The sequence below is a fragment of the Callionymus lyra genome, chromosome 5, assembly GCF_982586985.1.
Source record: "Callionymus lyra chromosome 5, fCalLyr1.hap1.1, whole genome shotgun sequence".
NCBI classification, from domain to species: domain Eukaryota; kingdom Metazoa; phylum Chordata; class Actinopteri; order Syngnathiformes; family Callionymidae; genus Callionymus; species Callionymus lyra.
This window is the reverse complement of record NC_141822.1, coordinates 23,646,108-23,670,380: the sequence shown is the minus strand read 5'-3', so window position 1 is coordinate 23,670,380 and position 24,273 is coordinate 23,646,108. Positions and strand designations below refer to the sequence as shown.

The following is a 24,273-nucleotide window of genomic DNA, read 5'->3' as shown; positions in this document are numbered from 1 at the left end:
AATCGAATCTCAAGCAGAACTGGATCTTCCCCCTCTGAAAGGAGATAGTCCCAACAGATCGAGGACCATTACCATATTCATCACATATGATTGGCTGCTGTATGCAAAGTGCAGGAGAGCAATTGGACTTTCTTGACTGCGTTTTCTAAATCCATGTGTTGAACCTTCAACTCTTGTCTTCTCAAACTCTGCGTTCATGTGGAGTTGCTGCAGGGATCGGAGGCAATAATGAACCATTAACTCCGCTGTCATGCAGCTAACTGATTTATTTACATGTAAACACACACACACACGAGGCTGCCATGGTGTTATTGTTTTGTTACAGTAACTATTGGGGTCGTTACTCTCTGCCAGGCGCTGATATAATTGCGCTGATGTTGGGGGTGAAGCAGCATCTGGAAGTGAGGAGTTTTAACGCCGGTATCAATAACTCGTTGACCACCTCGGGCCCGTGTGATTCCACATCTTGGCTGACAGAATGGAAGATAGAAATAATCACTCACAACACCCGACTGGCAGCCTGTAGGACCCCGAGTGACACCCGCATACACTGATGGCTCATGAGACATCTGCGTCCAGGGAGCAGTGTGTGTGTGTGTGTGTGTATGTGTGTGTGTGTGAGAGAGAGGGAGTGTGTGTTTGATGCTTTTACTGTTGGAATCAAAATATGTTTTTAGATCATCATTGATGTGTATTTATGACTGTTCGTAATAAGAATTTCCTTTTTAAATTCACAGTAACAACTGATCATATATGAAAAGATATAAGATAAATCTTGAACAATATGGAAGAATTAGTGTTTCCTTCACTGTCCGTGTGACAGTAGGAATTATTTTAATCAAGTGCTTCTGAAACGAATTGTTTTGTCAGAACAAGCTTTTATGTGGTTGTTATTGTTATCACATGCTTTGAATTTTAGATTGTATTAACTATCTTTTTTTTTGTTTAATTATCGATATGTTAACGATCTTCAAATATTATTAAACAAGGGTTCATGAATCTGCAAGTTTTAGTTAATGGACATTATAAGGTCAGAATTAAAAATATTCTTTGTTAAATGAATGGAACTTTAATCCATAATATAAAATAACCAATAGTAAGTATATTAGTAAGTAAGTATTTTTTATTTGTATAGTAAAGGAAAAAATGTTTTTTGATGATTTTTCTGACGGTACTATCTCCTTATGGCTTGTTTCTCCAGTTCCTTCAGCTCTCACTAGTAGGTGATGCAGTGATTTTGACAGTCACTAATGCGCTGTGACCACTCTATCCAAGAGAAGCTGAACAGCCCTCTAGAGGTCAGTTTGCGAATTACAATCGTCTTTCCAAATAACAAAATTTAATAGAATAGAAATCGATTGTTTTTTGTTTTTTAATAGTGTCCTTAGTATTAGAAAACAATTGGAACATTTTGTAATTGATTGGCTGTTTTCAACATGTTATTTTTATTTTATTTTATTTTATACAATAACTTGCCGACTAAAAAACTAATACTATTTTTTAAACATTTGTGTAGCTCAATTTACGTTGAAAATAAAATCTAATTTCACAGAGTTCAACGTTAACCTCTACAGGTTTTTTACTATGAAAGCTTTAACTTTTTGTATTTGCTGTCATCTAGTGGATAATATTAGTATTGAATGGAAACCATGAATTCTCCAAAAAAACGATTATTGTTAACTTTATTTAATTGCACATCACACCAATTTAAATATTTATTCTAATGTATTTGTAAAAGCAATAATGTGTTGAATAATTTTTTGGGTCGAAAAGCAACAATATTTTACGATTGCTTTCCTTGAAGAATTAAAACTGCAAAAATCAAGTATATAACTACCATTAATGTGTATCATTATGTCTTGTATATGATGATAAAAGGTTGGGTGAAAGTATATCAGTCTTTATAACTTTCATTAAATATAAATCTAATGTTTGTGGTTAAACTGAGACATTCAAAGTGTTGCCAAAGGCCCGGATTTTCTTCAGATCATTAATGCGATACATGATGGACTTTAAAGATGAAAATGATCGCAGAAAATTTGGGAAAAAAGTAGATGAAAGCAGGAAAGTCACTGAAAAATGAGATTTATAGATTATGCAGCAGCAAAAATATTTATTTTTACTTTTCTAAGACATACATTTATAACTACTTTGCAAAGGCAGTAAACATTGTATAGAAAGGTAGAGAGTATGAAATGATTTTCCAACAGCGTGTGAGAAATTGCTAAAGAAAAGAGCTTAAAAGAAAGAGGGAGGGGAGACGAGAGGGGGAGTGACGGCAGGTGCGATGAAGACGCAGAAGCTGGAGGACAGAAACCCGCGCTGCAGCGACCCTGACTTCAGGTATGACCTTCTTGTTCTTTTACCTTTTAGATGTCTTGCATGAGTTTTGATTGTGCAGAAAAAACAATTGTTTGAAAACTGTGAAATTGTTCTTACTTTACAACAAATAAAACATTTTCATCTTCAGGGAACAAAGTTAAAAACGACTCATTTATTCCTATTTGGTTCTCTTAGTGTTGTACTTTAAAGTGACTGGAAAAAGTTTTCCGATGTTCTGGAACGTCGCTGAGCATCCTCTCAATTATGAATGGTATCATTTATTCTCTGGTCACAGCGCCTGAGCAAAGCTGACTGGTATCGTAGCAACATGTCTCATTCATCATTAAAGTGGAGTAACACGAGAAGACCCCAAGGCTTCTCTCCTGCAGACTGACAGGGATTTGTTCGTTTTCCACATGAACCGATCTCCTCTGTGACACCAGTGTGTTCAACTTTTTCTAAGTAGAATTCCAAAATTGTATCCATTTGCACAGCAAAATGACATGTTGTTGAGAAGCACGGCTTCTCTTCCTCTCAGCCTCATGTGCTGCTTCACCTGCTATTGTGTCCAGATATGATCCATATTCCTGCAGGTCAGGGCCTAAGGGATGGAGTGGCCGCTCTCCTGGCAGCAGCAGCACACATTCCACATGTTTGAGATGAAAGACAGAGCTTGAGTTTCAGTGCCCTGAGCTGATAAGAAGCTTCCACCAAAAGTGACAAAGGGCGCCTGTGCTGCCTTCGGAAGTGACCATCGGAGACCGTTTGAACGACCACGTCTTTCATTCTCACTCACCCACAACTTCAACAAACAGCTTTAATTCCTGATTAATTCACTTTTAATGGCTGATCTGACTCTCAGATATGATGCAGGTTTAGATGTGGGACGAGCTACAAAGAAGTGTGAACACAAAAGTGACATCAAGGGAAAATAGGACAGCAGATACGTGAGAGCACTTCAGTGTCTCGTGAGAAACCGAATATTGTGTTGGATGGATAAAGTTGCAACACTGGGAGGCTGTGACCCAGATTTCAGAAACAAACAAACACTGTGCAAAAAAAAGCTTTGTTTGTTTAAGTGACACATCTTTGTGAAAAGGTAGGTTCTGTTTTCTGATTGTGAGTTTATTTTAAGACCTGGTTTGTACTCTTTTTACTCCGTCACTCATCTGGAATCATGATAATATATTTTACTCAATTCATTATTTGAGAAATAAAAATATAATTAGACATAAAAACAATTAAGAATGCCACATTAATTGTTTAAAAACATTGTTTTTTAAAAAAAAATTTACCGGATGAATTTAAGTTTCGTTCTTAGTTGCAAAAGGCTAAAGTTTCAAAGAACAGCTATTCCACGCTAAAAGATCACTAATGAAAACTGAATGTTTCTTCTACCTATTGCCTTTTCATTTAATAAACTATTCATCCTACAAAAAAATGTTTCATTAAGGTTTAATGTATCGAAGCATAAAGTGTGGTATTGAGTTAGCATAGCATGATGTTCTTTTGCAATTATTTTAATGATTCAAATAATCTGAGTGGATTAAAGTGTGACTTAAAACGTTCACAAAAGTCTAATTTCATAATTTAAACCCTCAAGCACAATGACCCAGATAAATTAGAAATTTAAAAGTATAATCTTACCAGAAAAATTCTTAGAATTTGCCGCTAAGCTAACTGTAGATAGCTGTGTAGCATCCACCGACAACAAAACATTCAGCAGGAAAACAAACAGTGTAACAAACAAACCTTAACAAATATTGAGCCTATTTCTCTTCTAAACACTTGAGAATTTGAAGGGAAACTCAATCATTTCTCAATAAAACATTGTTTTAAGTTTTTGGCATTCTATGAAAATTCCTTAAATTCAGTTTTTTTTTAAAATAAATACATTTGGCTAATGTTAATTTTTAACATGCATAAAGTTTTTTATTATTAACATATTTTATTTATTAGTGCTTACAATGACAATCGTTTTTTTTCTGCTGTAACTGGAATTTTCTCATTAAGGGACTAACACAGAATGAACTTTTATTAAATATAATAACATATGATTTTAATCTGATTTATTCTGATTTCTATTTCAGAGTCTTTAAACTCCTGGATCAGATTTAAATCCAGACCAACCGCCTACAATGTTGATGCGTTCTCATTCTGAGAGGAGAGCCCTGCTGGGATTCACCGCCTTGCTGACACAGAGCACTCCAAAAACACAAGACCCTATATCTCCATCCCTCTCCTCCTTCACCTCCCGTGAATCCATATTCTCAGCCGAACCTCTCGCGACGCCTCCGCCCTGGGTGTCCCAGGCGCTCACCAACCTGGAGCAGGGCGAGAAAGAACTGTTGAGTCTCAGGGAGCGGCAGCAGGTGGAGGTGGAGGAGGTGAACCGTGAGTTGGACAGTGCCGTGTTCGAGGCTCAGAGAGAAGAACGTCGTCTCCTGGAGAAGATGGATAAAGATCACAGAGAAGCCCAGCGGCAGATGAGTCAACTGAAGAGGGAGAACTCCGCCGCCGTTCGGGTTGTACAGTCACTGGTGGATCAGCAGCTCAGAAAGATAGGGCAGCTGAAGGAGCAGATCCACAGATGGGGAAGCACTGCCACTGGAGCGAACAAATGTCAGCTCCAGAGAGGAGTGGCAGAGGCCACGCAACCATGGGAGATATCCATGACCATGAAGAGGGTGCGTTTCATAGCAAGCCCACAGTCGAAAACCTTCTGCTTGGGAGAGGTGGACGCTCAAGAGCAGAGCATGACGTATCCCATCGGTGTGTGTGGTGTCCAAGGTCAAAAGTGTGCTCTGCACTCAGGAGATAAAGCCTTTTTAAGCAGGACGCCCCTCGAGATCCGCAAGGATCCACCGCCCAACAAAATCTCGCCGAGGCACAGTCCGGATGAAGGGATGAGAGCAACGAGCGGAAACATGCGAGTCATTCGAAAACTACGTCTTTCAAGCTCGGCCGATAATGAAGATGACATCAAACTGCCAAAGTCTCCCACGACAAGACAACGGCAAGCGTCCGAATCCTCTCAAGACGAGGAGGTCGAGTCCGAGTGCTCGGACACGCTTGGGCAGGACATGGTTCTCCCGACGCCACAAGTGTCAAGTCAAGGTGAGTCTGAAGGCGATGAACCTGATGGTAAACAATGTGTGACAAAGAAAAGTTTGATGATTAAAGGAAAGAAAAATAGATTGGCTAAAGAGGAACTGCCCTGCGCTCTTGATGACCAGGTCGGAAAAAGAAGCAAAGATAAAACCAGACGTAAAGGATCCTTCAGCAGAGGCAGCCTTGTGGATCTTTCTCCGAACAGACAGCTATCCCTGTCCAAACAAAAGTGTGGCTCGTCATTAGACAGTGGAAGTCCTCCATCGCCCGTCGACAGTGAAGATTCCTCCGAGACCTACACAGTCACATATCCTGATCAGAAGGACGCATCCGAGAGAAAGATCAGCAGAATGCAAATAGCCCTGGAACCACCAACCCTTGACCAAAGCCAAGGACCAAAGTCTGTGGACGATCTTTCCAGATCACATACCCATGTCACGGTGGATCTGGGTCCAAACCGTGTCAGCAGATCAATTTCCCTGCCAGCGATCGAAGGTGAAAAGATACATCTCACCAAGGATTCAGAGCAAGACAAGAAGGTAGAGACCGTTGATGAGGTGGAAGGTTCGCCTGCACTTGATTCTGCAAGTCTTGTCAAGCAAATTGGAAAGCAAGGAACTGGTCGAACTGACTTCAACCTGCCGAGTGGCGTTCACGCGACCACGAAGGGCCAGCTGTTCGTGGTGGACTGTGGAAACGCACGCGTTCAGGTCACTGATCTCCAGAAGAACGTCGTGCAGCAGGTGTCGCCCTCCGGAACGGAGCGGTCTTCACGCATCTGCAACTACTTCGATGTGGCCGTTAATTCCAAAGGTCTGATCGCTCTGACCTGTGCCGCGGAACGAGCCTTGCTCGTGTTCAGCCGCCATGGACGTCTCCTGCAAACCTTCGGGGGAACAACCATCAGTTGCAGCCACGAGGAGCTCGATGCCCCGAGAGGAGTGACTGTGACACGCGAAGACGAGTTCTTAGTGGCCGATATCAAGCGTGGGACCTTAACGACCCTAAAACTCGACCACAAGACGGGGGCAAGGGTCGAGCGCACAGTGGTCTCAGGTTACCACAGACCCTATCTGGTGGCTGCTTGTCTCAACACAGGGCTGATGGCCGTGTCAGAACGGGGTAACGAAACTGGACGTGTCCCGTGCATACGTGTCCTAGATCCTGGCTGGACCACCATCAGAATCCTCGGGGTGTGCTCGGGTCTCGGTCCCGTCCTCACGTGTCCTTGGGGCCTTTGCATTGACAGCGATGGGGACGTTCTCGTGGCAGACTGGGGCAAGCAGCACCACCGTGTTCTACTGTACCCCGCGACAGGTGTCGGCTGGCCCATACTGAACGATAATCTCAGCAGCCCACGAGGTCTGGCTTTACTCCCTGAAGGTCAGATGGCTGTGTCCGACAGCATGAATCATACGATCAAGATCTATCGCTACAAGTGAACAAGAGATTAGAGCAAAGCATCTTTATCATTTTTCCGCTCTCAACTTTTGAACGTATTAAATTGGGGGCTTGAATATCTTCATTATTTACAAAGGAATATATGCTGGGTACATTTTGGTTTGATTAAAATTAGTCTTTGACTTTTAGATAGACAAATTAAGTTTTATATTCTTGCTGATTCATTTGTACTAACAAAAAACAGATATGGTTTTTATATAGTTCTAAAGAAATAGGATATATATTATGGTGGCTAGGACATGCAAAACAACTTTAAGCTCTAAAACAAAATAACAATTTCCAGAAAGAAATTCACTGACCTTGAAACCAAATTTCAATTCCTGTAATATAAATTTACCAAATCCCAAACACAATTATAATTTCTGTTTACAAATTGTAAAAGCTATTAAAGAAATAAACAACATTGAAATAAAACAAACAAAAAAAATCCTGTTAAAAAGAGGTAAATAAATAAAATTAAAATATCAAAGTTGTTCCTCTGTTTCTGGAAATTGTTACTTTGTTTCACAGTTTGTAAATTTACAGCCAAGATAGTCGATAGAAGATTAAAATAAATGTTTTTTAGGACTTGGCATCATAGAAATAATCATCTTTCTTAATTTTGTATTTGTGTATGATTAGAACTAGGGTCTTGTTTTAGGCCAAATGCGTAGATTGTACAAGTCTATAGAAAAGTTTCAATGGTAGCTCAGTAGATTCTTCTTAACTTTGTTTAAAATAGTAGACGAAGATTTAGGTTTGTGTTTTTTTTTTTTTTTTAACATTTCCTGAATCACATTTTGACTTAAAAAACATTCTAGTTCTGTTGATTTCTCTGAATAAAATCTGAATAAAGTTTGACATATTGTTTGTTTTGCACAATTTTCTTGCATAATCAGAACAGAACAGAACATTTAAAGGAATTCCCGACATTCACATAATTTACCGATAACTGGATTCTGGCAAAACAACATTGTGTCAGGTTCATATCTTTCCTTTTTGTGGTAATATCTCTGAGTCATTGTGTGTAGTTCTGTTAAACTTTGTTCGATGATCGGCCCATGCAAACAAACTTCCTGCCCTCTGAACTCTTGAGTATAAAAGTGCACCGTCAACTCTTCGCCACCACTGCTGAACTCAGTGGATCCTGGAAGAAAAACATGAAGTTGATCACCAAAGTTCTGGTTTTATGCCTCTGGGTGTGCAGGACATACAGTGTCCCAATGTAAGTAATAATACTTATAATTATAATACTGGTAATACTAAACTAATGTTAATCTTATCTATCTTATTTTGAAGCTCCTGTGTTGTCGTTGTTTATCTTGATCTTTTAAGTATATATTTTATTGAGTTTTGTTTTGTTTGTTTAAGCGCTTTGTGACCCTGGTCTGGAAAATCACTCTACAAATATAATTTACTTTCTTACTTACTTATTTTGCTTTAAATTTTAATTAAAGTCTGAATCTTGATTATTTTAGAACCAATATCATCATAATATTTTATGAACAACTGCAGATCATGCATTTCTTGTCTCATCACTGTTTGCTATCAAATACTTAAAAAGGGTTTAGGTTTAGATCATGGAACTGTCTAATATAATATTTTTACAATTCTTTACAGGCCCACAGTTGAAAACCCAGGAGGAGGTATGTGTTTTTGAACTAAAAAATAATTTTAAGAAAAAGAGCATGAAATGTCCCCTACAATTCATAACCAATGCTAAGGTCTACATCTGTTTTATTCCTGTGATTGAGTCTATGTTGTAATTATTACCCACAAGTGTAAAAAACATACTGTGTATCTTTTCTATTGACGGAGCAGATCTAGACCGATGTGAGGGTATTGAATTTGACGCCATCACTCCTGATGAAAAAGGAAACTATTTCTTCTTCAAAGGTGCACATATATATTTCTTAATTAAAGTCTTTCAATGTAAAAGTTTTTATTTTTTATATTCACTGTTTTGCTCATTTAGGAAACCAACTATGGAAGGGATTTGATGGTCCAGTGCATATGTCAAATGAGTTCTTTCAGAATCTAGGTGACATCCATGTAGACGCCGCCTTCCGCATGCACAACAAACAGAACTCCAAAGCCCACGATCACATCTTCTTCTTCCAGGTCCAGGGACTTTTTATTTTTAAGGATGATTTAAACACCACTCAGTTCTTGACCCTGCTGTCAACCTTCAGGGTGATAAGGTGCTGAGTTACTATAACCAGACCCTCGAGGATGGGTACCCCAAACTGATCACCGAGGACTTCCCAGGTGTGCCCTCTGACCTGGACGCTGCTCTGGAGTGTCCTGAAAAAGAGTGCAAGTCGGACTCCGTTCTCTTCTTTAAGGGTACGCTCTCAATCCTACCTTCAGATCTGAGTTGTGTCTGGTTAATGATATTGAATGTGTCAAAAATTGTCATGTGATTTACAACAATCGTTTCTCAATATAAATGTACATGTTGAGTGGAAAACTACAACGCTTGCATAGTTTTAGATGTGAATAATTATCAGTTTTATACCAATATCTCCAGGAAACGAGGTGCATGTGTTCGATATCGCCACAAAGACAGTGAAGACAAAGAACTGGCCTCACCTGCCTGCATGTACGTCCGCTCTGCAATGGCTGGAAAAATACTACTGTTTCCATGGACACAGCTTCACTGGGTTCCATCCCGTCACTGGTGTCGTAACAGGCAACTACCCAAAGGATGCCCGCAAATACTTCATGAGATGCTCGAACTTAAGTAAGTTTGACCAAACTATATATAAATCGTTAAATAGAGACATTGGTTTAAAAGTATTTACCATTGTATCTTTCAGCTCATGGAGGTGATTACAAGACCCCTAAATGCAGCGAAATCAAACTGGACGCTATCACCACTGATGACTCTGGAAAATCATATCTCTTTAGAGGTAAAATCACACCAAACATACCTAAAACAATTAATACATTAAAGACTTTATTTGTAGTTAAAAGAAAATTAATTCTGGCTCCCCCTAGTGTCTGAATAGAAGACATCATATCAAATAATAAATAGTTGATTATATAAATTATTTTACTTGTTTTCAAAGAGTCGTGAAATGAAAGAAAAACATTAATAATGTTGGAATGTTATTTAATATTGCTGTAATGCAGAATGTATTTCTCAGAGAAAAATTATATATTATATTACATAAAATTGACCAATACATTGTTTAAGAACTTTCTAAGGTCGACACACGTCCAAGAAAAAGAAAAATAATTTTAAATGTTATGAGCGAGACAAAACTCAAATCAATAATTTAATTAAATACAGATAGTTTGATGCTTGTTTTTAAAAGTTTTAATCAATTAAATAAAACTGATAAAGTGTCACATTGTAAGGCTCATGTTATTTTCTATATATATAAATTAATTCCAAATGATTAAATACAACTGGTATTAATGATTACTGTTCTATTCAATATTTTAAAACTTTATAATACTAATGGAATAATGAACTAAGGTACATATAATACAGTTTAAAAGCCTAACTGTTTTTACACCAATTGTCATGATGTTTAAAGCCTTGTTTTCCTCGCGCACAGGTCCGATCTTCATGCGTCTGGACACCCGTCGTGATGGTCTTCACGCCTTCCCCATCAACACGATGTGGAAGATGTTGCCCTCTAACTTGGAAGCAATTTTCTCTTACGCTGACAAAATGTACTTCATCAAGGACAATCAGGTGTACATCTACAAGGTCGACGCCCACAACACACTCATCGATGGATACCCCAAGTCTCTGAGCGATGAGCTCGGCATAGAAGGTCTCGTGGATGCTGCTTTTGTCTGTCCCAACCAACACGTCGCTCACATCATCCAGGGTTGGTTTACCGTCATTCTTCAATCGTCGTTGAACATTACAGCACTTTTTTTTTTTTCTTCAACAGGAAACTGGATCCGTGATGTTGACTTGAGCGCCACCCCCAGGACGGTGGGCGCGCCCCAGCCTCTGCCTTTGAAAGATATCGACGCTGGCCTTTGCGCTGGTGATGGAATTAATCTGTTCAAGGGACCTGACTATTACCACTATGTAGATGTAAATACGCTGGTTTATAGCAGAATCGCCCCAGTACCTATTAAGATCACTTCAGACATGATGGGATGTAGGGATTGAAGGAGAGAAAAAAACGTTTCAGAAGAACAGCATCAAGAGTGTGTCCTTAAATCATGTCATAATTCTCATGAGTAAAATAAATGTTCATAAAAGAAATCCAGTGTGACTCTTTCAACACAATGTCTTCTTCTTCATTTTGTAGATTGTGCTGATAGAAAGAGTGACCTATCATTTAGACTCTAGAGCAGTAGCTCCCCAAGTGGTGACGAGGAGCATAGCATTTTTTTTAATGGAAATTGTTATTGTCCTTATTTGACCTGTTAATGAATCATGACAAACCCTTATTTGTTCTGTGTAAGCGGGGCGTCTCTGAACATAGCTCGGTTGTTTCTCTCTGTTTTGTATAAAAATAACATTTATTTTAGGTTCAAATTAAATACATTTTAAGGAGCTTTTAATGTGCAACTTTATGGTAAACAAATAAAAGTATGCAAACGTTCAGTTAAGTAGAAAAATAGATGCATTTTTTATCGTTATCTCTCATAACTGTGGCGTCTTCTCCTGGAAATGGTGTAGGTTGAATTGTTTAAGCTTGTTAACTGTCACCACATTGAAGAGGAATTATTTTTCCTTTAAAAAAAAAATGAAACTAACATCCTGCCCTGAAAATATTAGTTGATGCAAATGAAAAGATCTATAAAATTACCCAATCTTTGAAAGAAATTATAATATGTTTAAGATTTTTTCATCAGATAAGGGGTCTGGGGGACTATATTTTTGCAGTCCTCGTGATGTCAGAGTAATGGGTAATGTTAAGACAGCTAAAAATTCTATTTTTTATTTATTGGATTAACAACTTTCAACTTCATTTAGTTTTTTTCACTAATCTCCCTCCATTTTTCTTCTCTGACCGTTTTTGTGAATATTTCTTGCCCCTTATATAATTTGACTTAATATAAATTGAGTTTATATATTTTATTGGCATCTTTAGGTTTTAAGTTTATCTCTTTTTCCTTTTTTTTTTAATAAGTTTTCACATAATATTATGGCCCCTTCGCTCCTCTTTTTTGGCTTGATGGCCCCTCACAACAAAAACAGTTTAAATTGTAGCTCCTGAGGAAACCTAACACATTTTCTTAATTCTTTTTTAGCCATGATGATTTGTCAATTTTCCAGTGACCTCACAAAACCATTCAGACATAATAATATAATATAATATATAATATTAAATCTTCTGTGTTGTTCTGAAGTTCTTCACACATTTGTGCATTGTGCGTTTGGAAAAATATATTACAGCCATTTTGGTCTACTTTTCTGACTCCTTGTTTGGAGGCACACGCCCACATGATGCACATGATACCACGGTGGATATGTCATGTTTGGACTCGTGCCTGTGCGAAGATCAAGTGTGCGGAGGTTCGCCCGCTGCATTCTGCATTGGTCTCGGGGTGACTGTGGTATTAGCAGGCATTTGAGGCCTTTCACTGCCTCCACGGTTTTTTGTTGCGCCTAAATCCGAGGGACTGTCGGAAACAATGAAGGAAGCGCTGGCCTCAGCACGGCTTAACGGGCGAGGCGGCCCCGGACACACAGATGCGGAGGGCGACCCGCTATCGAATAATGTGAACGTGCTACGATTTTTGCTTCGGTGCTGAATTGAGATATTAGCTGAAGCAGGTGTTAACGTTCTGGATCTACTCCCATGTATGATTCATTGTCATGCGTGCCATAACCTCAAAAAAGGACTCAGATTATCCCTAAAATTAATGAAATCCTGTCCAGATTATCCTGCATAACATTTTTCCCGGGATCGGTTTTCTCTAGATCAAATAAAAAAGTAATCAAAGGACATGTTAACATTTCACATTGATTGCGCTGAGGATTGTTATAAAGCTGTAAATGACCCGAAGAAAATAAATGAAGGTTAATCAAACATACATTTTTAATCATTTTATGGACACTGAAATGCCAGTTCATCGAGTTCATCATCTCCTGGACTATTAGCATCAATCAATCTCTATGAAGAAAATGTATCAAAGCTCATATGTTACCAAAACTTTATTCAGTTGCAGTTCTGTAAACATCCGAAGAAAAAGAACATTTACATCCACGTGTTCTAAAACAAACAAAGCACCATCCTTCAGAGAATCCTGCCAAGTGGATTGAACTGTTTTTACATGTGTCCCTCCTCGAGGGGACGCCATGATAGTCCCGTCAAACAACCTCTGTCTTACAGCAGTTTGGACTCTTGCCTAGCTTTTAAACCCATATTTAATTTCTCTTTAAATAAACAAAATATGTCGCTTCTCTTTCCGTCACCTTTTATTCAAATGTTTGACTAAGACAATGGTCCAGCAAATGTGCAAATGTCATATCAAAAAGACTAAAAACAGCTCAGAACATCAAGGTCATGATAGAAATAAAACAATAAAATAAATTACCAACCTTTGATTCAACTTGTTTAGAGACAAAGTTAAACATAATGTCTTTTCTGAGGGGGGAAATTTAACGTTTTTGTTTTTGGTAATAGGAGTGTTATTTGAGAACATTATCTACGATTTGTTTGGCAAGCTTGTTGAGTAAAGCCTACAAAACATTTTCTACAGAAAACATCTGGTGCTTTGGTAGTTTATTGGCAGCTCTGCCTGATCAGAAACACCATCTGTCAGCTAGTATTGCAGAACTGCATTGGTGCTGGAGAGTATTGGGCAGAATCCTTCTTTCTTTTACTGAATAACAAGAAGTTAACTGCCTACAAAGATCCTGTGGTAATATAAGCAGCAGTTGTTTTTTGTTTTACTTCCTGTTATTCATCAGTAGAGCTGCTTATTATAAGCTACTTTTTTTTACTCCTAATGTTTAATGTTTTATCACAACACACCATGTTGTCACATTATGGAATTGTGTTGCAAGTTATGCAAATTTCATGAAAGTGCAAAAGGCAAAATGTGTACAGAAGACATGTGTGAAATGAAAAATTGGCTTTTGCCTTTTGATGAGCAATTTAGGACATTCTAACAGGTTATTCAAAATAAAGATAAACACTTCTTACATTTGCTGAAAACAGGCAGTAAATGCATTTCATTTGCACTCACCAACAACCTCCCCATCACCCCCCTCCCTCAGAAAAAAAAAAAATCTATAGCTACACTTTGAAATCAACATCCTCGTTTAGCAAAACGCTATAAGGAAGCCCACAGTTCTGTCACACTGCAAACACAAGCATCTGGAATATGTTTTATGATCTCCACGCTGAAAAGCTAAACTTCAATTTTTCTAAAACTGTATTTTGAGGATTGTTTTTGGTTCTAACTACCATCAAACTAATATACCAAGTGACGACATGGGTCAGTGTTAAATAAATCAAGGCACTATTGCGGGTCTCTTTAACATCCGTAGCAACTATTTGTCAGTATGTACATATTTATACACTTATTATGAGTTCACCCTGATGTTACCGAAGTGATGTTGGTTTGGTTGAATTTGGTTTTAGACTCACAATACGACAACATTTGTCCAAAAGTGCAAACATATCATTGTTTCTCCATGTTATCCCTCTAAAACACAAAGTAGTACGTTTGACTACCAGATCTATCACTTTTTTTTTTATCACAATCCAAACTAGTCCTTACAGAAGTCTACATCTAGTTAATACTGGTTGGTGGTTTGCAAATACACCAAATGCACTATCTCAACAGGCCGTCGGTCCAACACCTTTAGAACGATTTATTTCTTTTGACAACAACAAAACTGCCTCAAGAACAGGACTACTCATGAAAATAGGCTCCAACATTTTTGGCTGACCCATGACATAGTGGTTACTGGGGCGGGGGGTTGAGAAGTTTACGATAACCAAAAGTTACATTTGACTATTGCTACCTGATAGAGCGACGACAATAATGGATATATAGCAGCATATATTGTACCACACCCATCACAGCTAGTGTCCTTTTTACGTGGTCATATTGTTTTATTCTTAAGTCTGCAATCCATGATGAATTCTCGGCTTACTCTCTGGCCTCCAGGTACAGTGCAGCATTAATAAAGCGTTAAGGCAAAATGGAAATGGAAATTTTCTTTGATACTGGAAATCAAGATTATGACAACCAGTTCCTGTGGAGATGTTCAATAATTGATGGTTCATTCAGTTAACTTTGTGTTTTGTGAAAGTCCCTTCTTCATTGTTGCGACTGTGACAATTTGGACAAGTCGTACACACAGAGAAGTCATCTATAGATAACTGTAGAACAGGGATCACCAATGCTGTGCCCATAAGGACCATTGATGGCATTTGCAAGGCATGTTCTATATATTGTATTAATGTAAAGAACATTAATACAATCTTTAATCTCTCAGCTAAAGGGGTCTTTGAAACACAACGCCACCTTACTTAAGGAACCAGTGCAACAGTGAAGACTGTCTCACATTAAGACTCATAATTTTCTTCTGGTTTGACTTCGGAGCAGCCCTTCAGGAGACGAGGGGTCTGACTACATCTCCATTAGCTTCCTCAAGAGGTTGCCTCGTTCTCTCTTCCTCTCGCAGTTTTATCAAAAACTGGATCTGAGATTTCTCTCGGCCCTTGTTCAGCACATACCGATAGTTTCGTCAATGGGCTCTGAGTTTCATCTTCTTGATTTCATTCACAGATTAAATCCAATGAATCAAAATGCCTTTACAGTCGGTACTCTTGTTCTCATAGTAGAACACACTGGGCAATCCTGAATTGCAAACTATGGTTTTTAATATGTGTCCCACAATATGACTAGATTGAGACTATCTGTGGCTCCCACTTATATCCCATGTTTAAAAAATGTAGACATCTTCAGGGTTGGAACAATGTTCCTCGTCCATAGAAGGTAACTTTTCAGTAAGATTCTTGCAACACAACAGATATTGAGTCTTTATGTCACTCTAATTGATGCGACGATAGAATATAAAAAGAAAGACATTAGTTCCAGGTAGGATTCCTTTGAATCAGCCCGATGTTCTAATGTTTGTCTTTATACCTTTTCTGTGCTTCGACTTTTAGTGGAAGGTGTTCTACAAAAGCTGGATGGAAGTGTGTATTTTAGATGTCTGTTATTGGGAATTTTCTACTCATAAATACACCTTGGGGGTTTTAATTTGAAGGGTTTGATAACAATGAGAGCCCTATGTAGTGGGTTTGGTGGATTGTTAGACAATTCCTGTGAAGCATTTTGGCAAGGCACTATGGAAGACTTTTGCATACCCCGAGTTCTGAGCCGTTATTTTTTGACAGAGTGCATGTTTTGGTTACGTAGGTGTGTATGTGTGTTGACAGCTTTCTATGCATATCCGTTGACATAGGAACCAGCTACACTGCCAAGTCATCCGGACGCTCTCGGACTCCGCCACTCCTACTGAGACGCCCGGGCTTCTGGACATTTGCTGCAGGAGGTGGATGCATCTCTGCCTTGGTGACCACAGTGAACCCCTCATCTAGTGGGAGCATAATCACGGGGGTGTTTCTTTCATCCACTGAGAACTGTTTGGCTGAAGGGGGGTAGAGAGGGGTATTGCGGGGCAGGGTGGGGAAAGAGGACATGGGGTCTTCTAAAGAAGGTGTTGAAGAGGAGGAGGACTCTGAGGCAGGGGGAGATGGAAGAGGGGATGAGGAGGAGTGTTTGCATTCTTCAGGGTTGCTAAGCTCCAACTCGATGTTGCTTCGGTTCTGCTCCTCTTCTGAGAGTGGCCTGCTGCTGGTCTCGTCGTAAATAGACCCCTGTAACAAGACGTCTTCTACCTGCATCGACGTGATCTCGGGTGGGGTGGATCTGTTCTCCCTGAGGGAGGCTTCAGTCGGACCGTATGCACCTCTTTCTGCCGATGCGTCCTCTATAAGGGTGACGCTGGCGTACACGGGCAGATTGTCTAGCACCAACGGTGAGCTTTGCTCAGGGATCGTCTCGGCATCTCCCGGCAACTCTTCGATCTTCATCAGCGCCTCGTTGGTGGGCACGAACTCATTCGTCACCCCCTGCTTGAGCTTTTTCCAGCCCAGGTGGTAGATCTCAAGCAGATTGAGGACCAAAGAAATACAGGCGACCATCAACATGAAGATGATAAAGATGGTCTTTTCTGTCGGCCTGCAAGTTTTCCAAAAGAGGTGCAATCAGTAAGACACTGATCCGGGAATACATTCATATTATGTTGAAAGTTGTGTGTTTAACACACCAGATATGACTAACTATAACCAAATATATATACCTTGTAAACACTAATAATATTGGGACAGACGTTTGAAGGGTATTTTGACAGTTTAAGGTATAAATATCTCCCCTTTCATAATTATTTTTGGATTTACAGACAAATAAAGAAACACTTGCTCTCAGTGATCTTACCTGGAGATGAAACAATCCACAGTGTTGGGGCAGGGCCAGCGGCGACATTTGTACAGAGGCCTCAGTTGGAATCCATAGAGGAAATACTGTCCCAGGATGAAGCCCACCTCAAACAAGGTCTTAAAGATGATGTTGAAGATGTAGGTCCGAAGTAAGGCTCCTCTGATGCGGATCTTCCCGTGCTCGTCGCGAATGGGAGGCTTCTCTTTCTTCAGCACTCCTCCGTTGTCTACTCCTTTGTGGTACAAAGGATCATGGTTGACCCGGTGGCGTCCAGCCTTACGGTGCTCCTCCTCCCGCTCCCGCCGCTTTTCCTCCATGCGTACGATGTGCAGGACGTGACCAAGATAGATCAGAGTCGGTGTGGAGACGAAGATGATCTGGAGCACCCAAAAACGGATATGGGAAATGGGAAAGGCCTCATCATAACACACATTCTCACAACCAGGCTGTTGTGTGTTACACGTAAAGTCTGATTGCTCGTCGCCCCACACTTCCTCTGCTGCCGCCCCCAGGACCAGGATCCTGAAGATGAAGAGCACGGTCAGCCAAACCTGAGGAGGACAACATAGAGCGTCAAGACATGATAGTGGATCGTAGAACTTGTTGCAAGTCCGAAGAGAATCAATTGAAGGGTATTTAGAGAAACTCGCCTTTCCAATGACAGTAGAGTGTTCCTGAGCATTCTCCAGCAGCCGCCCCAGAAAGCTCCAGTCACCCATGCTTTTCTCGATATTCTAGCCTAGGGATGGAACGGAAGATAGTTTAGCTCAGGGGTCCGTGACGCATGACTCTAAAACCACTTATTGATCTCACATCCTCCTTTTATTTAAAGAGGAATTTTGCAATGTATAGTATTGTAGAAATGTGTTTAAGGACAATTAGCTGCTCCACCAACTATCAAATAATTCTTAATAATTCTTAGAATCTGACTTTTTTTTTTAGGAAATACAATATTAAAAATGTATTATAATAATTGGGTTTACAATTTGATTGACCTTTAATTTGAAACGCCATACGCTTAAAATCAAATGAATTTGGTGCTTCAGTTTATCAAAAAAATACTACCAAAACTGAATAATTCTCATAATCTATTTGTTATAGTATCACAAGTTAGGAAGTGAAACAAAGTTTGTAATTATCATAATCTATTCGTTATAGTATCAAAAGTTAAGTAGCGAAACAAAGTTTGTAATTATCATAATCTATTTGTTATAATACCACAAGTTAAGTAGCAAAACAAAGTTTGTGGCTCCAAGTGAGTTTATAGGCTCTCTAAGTGATCAAAGTTTCCGACCCCAGGTTTTCATCTGAAGCCTTTGTGGCCTTTTGACATTGATTGGATCTTTATCCTTGAGCACACTTTACAAGAGTAAATGTCAATTCGGGACAAGCAACAGTTCACCAAGATATAGAATGAATCTGGGATTTTGTACACGTGATTAAAAATTAGTTCTAGGTCAATGTTGTCAAACTTTACGCACATAAGCCAACATTTATAGATGCCAAAACTAAACTGCAAATTGACTTTTCATTTTGATGGGATTGATCAATGGGAACTATCTCTGTGTTTTTTGTACTTAACCAAACCCTCAAATCTCTTTCATTCAGCATCAGTTCTACTCTTACTGGAACTATTTGTTGGCATGAATAATCTCTGAATCTTATTTTGATTGAATCTTTTCTTTAACACTGATATCATCATAGATAAAAAAAAATCAACGTGAACTTTAATCTACTGTGATTTTTGAGCCAACCATCCACAGTGGGCCACATGAAATGACTACGTTCCAGGCTAACTGAGCATTTGATCAAGTTAATCCAACAGTGTTCAGCCCGGTCTGGCCCGGCGGAGGCTTTCACGTGCGTGTGCACACTAGCAGACAATAGTTCACGCATCTGTTGGAAGCCAACGAGTGGATAACAGCTCGTTGAATGCTCGACTCATCACAGGAATGCTGAGGCGGGCAAATGTTTGCCTGTGATCAATTGATATAGACACAGACAGACAGAGGGAGAGAGAGTGAGACAACAATAGCTGATGCCGGGGGCGATTCTAGGATCAGATGTTCACTGGTGCTGGCTAACCCTGACCAAGCGAGAGAAACTGCTTTGTTAATTTGCAACCATATTTCACACATTTGAGGGAGAAAAAAAAACCCTGTCATTTTTAAAAAATGTACACTTAACAACAGAGTTGGCCCTTTCAACAATGTGAACCATTAACTAGGTCCCCAGGGATTTTTTCACATCATTTTAGTCCCAAATGAGAGCATTTGATCTTCTGCAACAATCCACATCGTCCTGACTTGATTTGTTTTTTTTTGTCCAAAGTCTTCTGACCCATCATTTACAAATGCAACATAAACTGTATGTAGCAACGCAGAAAGTTGCATTTTCCCACAATTTTTATTTTAATTCTTAGTCGAGGGCCAGCCAAAATGTACGGTTTGGAGGCTCAAAATTTCTTAGTCATCTTTGAAACACGAGCATAAACGCAAACACTCGACAAGCAAATTCCTTTCCATCAACGCGTGTGATTCAGAGACTTTAATCCAGTTTTGTTGAAAGACAATTTTGGTGCCTAAACTGGGTGATTAGGTACAAGAAGATTTGGTGTCTCTTTGTATCCTCCCATCTGAATTCCTGCTCCTAAAAATAAATCAAATAAAACAACTTCTAGGCCTGTTTAAAAGTCCACTGATTTGTGTGCTTCTGGAATACATTTCATCTCTTGATTCGCATTGAAATAAAATAAAATCACTGATAAAACAGGCATTTTTATCCAATTTACAGCATCATTCTCCTGGATTTTATATTACAATTGGTGGCTTTATTAACAATGTGTTTAATATTCTGTATATATACACTTTCACACAAGTTACTAAAAGCCACATTAACTTGTAACAAGAGCTACTTTCCGTCACATAATGACGTTAACAGAAGCAGTGAGCTTTGAAGAACCAGTATCTTGACCTTTAAAGTATATACTTTATTGAGTATTGTTTTGATTGTTTAAGCGCTTTGTGACCCTGGTCTGGAAAGCGCTCTACAAATATAAATGACTTACTTACTTACTTAGTATTTGATGGTTTACTCTGGATCCTCACACTAATATAGTGTCTCGTCAACTCACCAAAAAAATACCTCAAATAGTAAGATTTCAATGCCCCCATTTTTTTTAGTTTGGCCTGTTTTATGACCCAAACATTTCAAGAAAAATAAGGAGAAGTTGTACGTTGGACGAAATGCTGTCTGTCTCAAAAAAAAAAAAGCACAGAGAAGCTGCTGGATGAACATTGTTCAGGCCGGCTGACGCTGATGGATCAGAGCCTTTTGTGTCTCAAAACTGGCGAATAACTCACTGGCTTTGATTCTCAATTTACATTTTTTAAATACTTATGTCAAGTGAATATAGCGAATAGTCTATACACTTGTCATGAGTTCACTCTGGAACACAGATTTACACCAGGAATTATGCAAGAACCAAAAGTACAGGAGGTTAATAGAGTTTAAAGAAATTAGGTTATTATTATTTTTAGAATAATTCATTATTACATGTTGGGAATGTTTTGACTTTCTTTTACACCATAAATTACATTAAAAATGTGTTACATTGTTAAGCAGGAAAAGTATTATGTTAAAGAATGTATGATGTACTTAAAATGTGTCTAGATTACTAAAGAAAAGTTTTCTTTGGTTACGTCATGTGTTTTTAAAAGAAATTCTGATGTCATACCAGTTTAGAACCGACATTTTAAATCCTGGTCACCTTTTTTTTAAATCAAATATACATCTAGTTTAAACAGCAAGCACGGTTTCCGCTCAAATGCACTTTAATAAAATTGTTTTTTGTTGTCGTTAGTCTAGTTATTTTTACAACACTTTTTTTACTTCATTGGTGATAAATCGTGACTAAAGTTTACATAAAAACAATACTATTGAAGATGAAAAACATATCAAGAATATTATTGTAGTGGAAACATATCTGAAAGCAAAGGATTTTAAATCAACAGAATTGTGTTGGTTTTTTTTGGTCACTTTTTCTGGCCTCACAGAGAGACGCCGGCCTTGGCCTCCTGTCTCGACGGGAAGTAAACCCACCACTATAGGTGTCAGATAATCCAGCAGGTGGATGGATGATAATCCCTCCTCTCCTCCTCCCTCCCACTTCCACCTCCTCCCTCCATCACTCAGGCTCGTCTTCTTACCGTCTCCGGGCGGCGGCGGTGCTTCTTCTCCCGCTCCTGTCCTCCTGCTTCTCTGACTTCGGTGCCCGGCGGGTGGAGAGGGGGGAGTCCACGGGTCAGGAGGGGGGAGGAGAGAGTCACCAAGTCGCGAGGAAATGTCTGGGAATTGGCGCGAGTCGCTGTCAAAGTGTCTCGTGAAGGCTGCGACCCGCGTGGCCACTGTCCGCGGGAGAGGGGCGCGAGGGGGGGAGGCGTGGGAGTGTGTGGGCGCGTGTCACTCTCTGACCTCACCGGCTCGGTTCAACTTTTTTTTTCAGCACAGGTCACGTGAAAGCAGAGCGACACTCTTTTGTTTGGAAGTACTTTTAATTTACTTTTAGTTTTTTTTTTTACAACACAACTCATAACACTTAAAATTATTGACTCAACCTTGAAGAAAGAATGTCATCAGCAGAGACCAGTGTGTCGGACGCTAGAATAAACACTTACAGATTTTTTTGATTTTTTTCTACGGGACAGACTCTCGAAGCAGTAGGGAACATCTCAGAGTAATACTATGGGGCCTTTCGGAGTAATACTAATGAGCCTATTGGAGTAATACTAATGAGCCTATCGGAGTAATACTAATCAGCCTATCGGAGTAATACTATGGGGCATTTTTGGAGTAATACTATGGGGCATTTTTGGAGTAATACTATGGGGCATTTTTGGAGTAATACTAATGAGCCTATCGGAGTAATACTAATGAGCCTATCGGAGTAATACTAATGAGCCTATCGGAGTAATACTATGGGGCCTTTCGGAGTAATACTAATGAGCCTATCATAGTAATAGTAATGAGCCTATCGGAGTAATACTAAGGGGCCTTTCGGAGTAATGTTATGGAGCCTCTCGGAGTAATACTAATGAGCCTATCAGAGTAGTACTAATAAGCCTATCGGAGTAATACTATGGGGCCTTTTTGGAGTAATACTAATGAACCTATCGGAGTAATACTATGGGGCCTTTCGGAGTAATACTAATGAGCCCATTGGAGTAATACTAATGAGCCTATCGGAGTAATACTAATGAGTCTATTGGAGTAATACTAATGAGCCTATCGGAGTAGTACTAATAAGCCTATCGGAGTAATACTATGGGGCCTTTTTGGAGTAATACTAATGAACCTATCGGAGTAATACTATGGGGCCTTTCGGAGTAATACTAATGAGCCGGAGTAATAGTAATGAGCCTATCGGAATAATACTAATGAGTCTATTGGAGTAATACTAAGAGGCCTTTCGGAGTAATGTTATGGAGCCACTCGGAGTAATACTAATGAGCCTATCAGAGTAGTACTATTAAGCCTATCGGAGTAATACTATGGGGCCTTTTTGGAGTAATACTAATGAACCTATCGGAGTAATACTATGGGGCCTTTCGGAGTAATACTAATGAGCCCATTCGGAGTAATACTAATGAGCCTATCGGAGTTATACTAATGAGCCTATCGGAGTAATACTAATGAGTCTACCGGAGTAATACTAATGAGCCTATCTGAGTAATACTAATCAGCCTATCGGAGTAATACTATGGGGCCTTTTTGGAGTAATACTAATGAGCCTATCAGAGTAATACTAATGAGCCTATCAGAGTTATACTAATAAGCCTATCGGAGTAATACTATGGGGCCTTTCGGAGTAATACTAATGAGCCTCTCAGAGTAATGTTATGGAGCCTCATGGAGTAATACTAATGAGCCTTTCGGAGTAATACTATGGGGCCTTTCGGAGTAATGTTATAGAGCCTCTCGGAGTAATACTAATGAGCCTATCGAAGTAGTACTAATGAGCCTCTCGGAGTAATACTAATAAGCCTATCGGAGTAGTACTATGGGGCCTTTCAGAGTAATGTTATGGAGCCTCTGGGAGTAATGTTATGGAGCCTCTTGGAGTAATACTAATGAGCCTATCGGAGTAATACTAATGAGACTATCGGAGTAATACTATGGGGCCTATGGGAGTAATACTATGGGGCCTATCTGAGTAATACTACGTTGCCTCTCGGAGTAATACTAATGAGCCTCTCGGGATAATACTACAGAGCCTCTCGGAGTAATACTATTGAGCCACTTGGAGTAATACTACAGAGCCTCTCGCAATTAAAATATTTAGCCTCTCTGAGTAATACTACGGAGCCTCTCGGAGTAATTCTACAGAACCTCTCGGAGTAATACTAGGGAGCCTCGCTAAAGTATTTTAAGCGCGCCTCAAAGTCTGAAAGTTACGGTACAATTCCCTCAAATGTTGATCCAAATATATTTTTTTCTAGATCCTGCCCTGCCTGGGAGGACGCACGACTTAGACGGATGTTGGTTAAAAGCTATATATTCCCACTGAGCCTTAGACATCTATTAGAAATTTTGTATAAGCTTGGACGGAAATTTGCACGTCTATAATCGGTCTATATTTTAGACCAAATCTAGATGACATAACTTTATCAATAAATAGTAAATGAAAACACAAAATATAGAATAAACTATACTCAGCTGTTGAATTAAAACAAGATAAACAGTAATTTATCAATTTACAGAGTAGCTTAGATTTAGACTCGATTTTAACGTCTGAATCAAGGCCTCGTATCAACGTCTTGACGATTGAATGAAAAAGTTTATAGTAGCGACGGCTAGTCTAATTCTAAAAAACTTTTTAGACCACTTTTATACTGCCTAGATGTCTAAGGACATTTGGATGTCTATAAGATTGAAAAATGCTGGGTGGTTTGTCAA

General features: G+C 39.3%; 3 protein-coding genes across 3 annotated transcripts; 2 read left to right on the top strand and 1 right to left on the bottom strand.

Moving 5' to 3' along the window:
- Positions 1-4,460: 4,460 nt before the first annotated feature.
- Positions 4,461-6,875, top strand: LOC148079831 (uncharacterized). Its single transcript, XM_087792567.1, has one exon. The coding sequence runs from the start codon at positions 4,461-4,463 to the stop codon at positions 6,873-6,875; it is 2,415 nt and encodes an 804-aa protein (XP_087648693.1).
- Positions 6,876-8,008: 1,133 nt separating this feature from the next.
- Positions 8,009-11,107, top strand: hpxb (hemopexin b). Its single transcript, XM_087792566.1, has 9 exons — positions 8,009-8,098; positions 8,494-8,519; positions 8,695-8,769; positions 8,849-8,994; positions 9,066-9,219; positions 9,404-9,616; positions 9,693-9,785; positions 10,440-10,718; positions 10,785-11,107. Exons 1-9 carry the CDS (start codon positions 8,034-8,036, stop codon positions 11,009-11,011), a joined length of 1,278 nt encoding a protein of 425 aa, XP_087648692.1. The 5' UTR covers positions 8,009-8,033; the 3' UTR covers positions 11,012-11,107.
- Positions 11,108-16,289: 5,182 nt separating this feature from the next.
- On the bottom strand, positions 16,290-18,038 carry LOC148079829 (gap junction alpha-3 protein-like). Its single transcript, XM_087792565.1, has 3 exons — positions 17,970-18,038; positions 17,317-17,870; positions 16,290-17,061 (listed from the first exon to the last, which is right to left on the bottom strand). Exons 1-3 carry the CDS (start codon positions 18,036-18,038, stop codon positions 16,290-16,292), a joined length of 1,395 nt encoding a protein of 464 aa, XP_087648691.1.
- Positions 18,039-24,273: the final 6,235 nt, after the last annotated feature.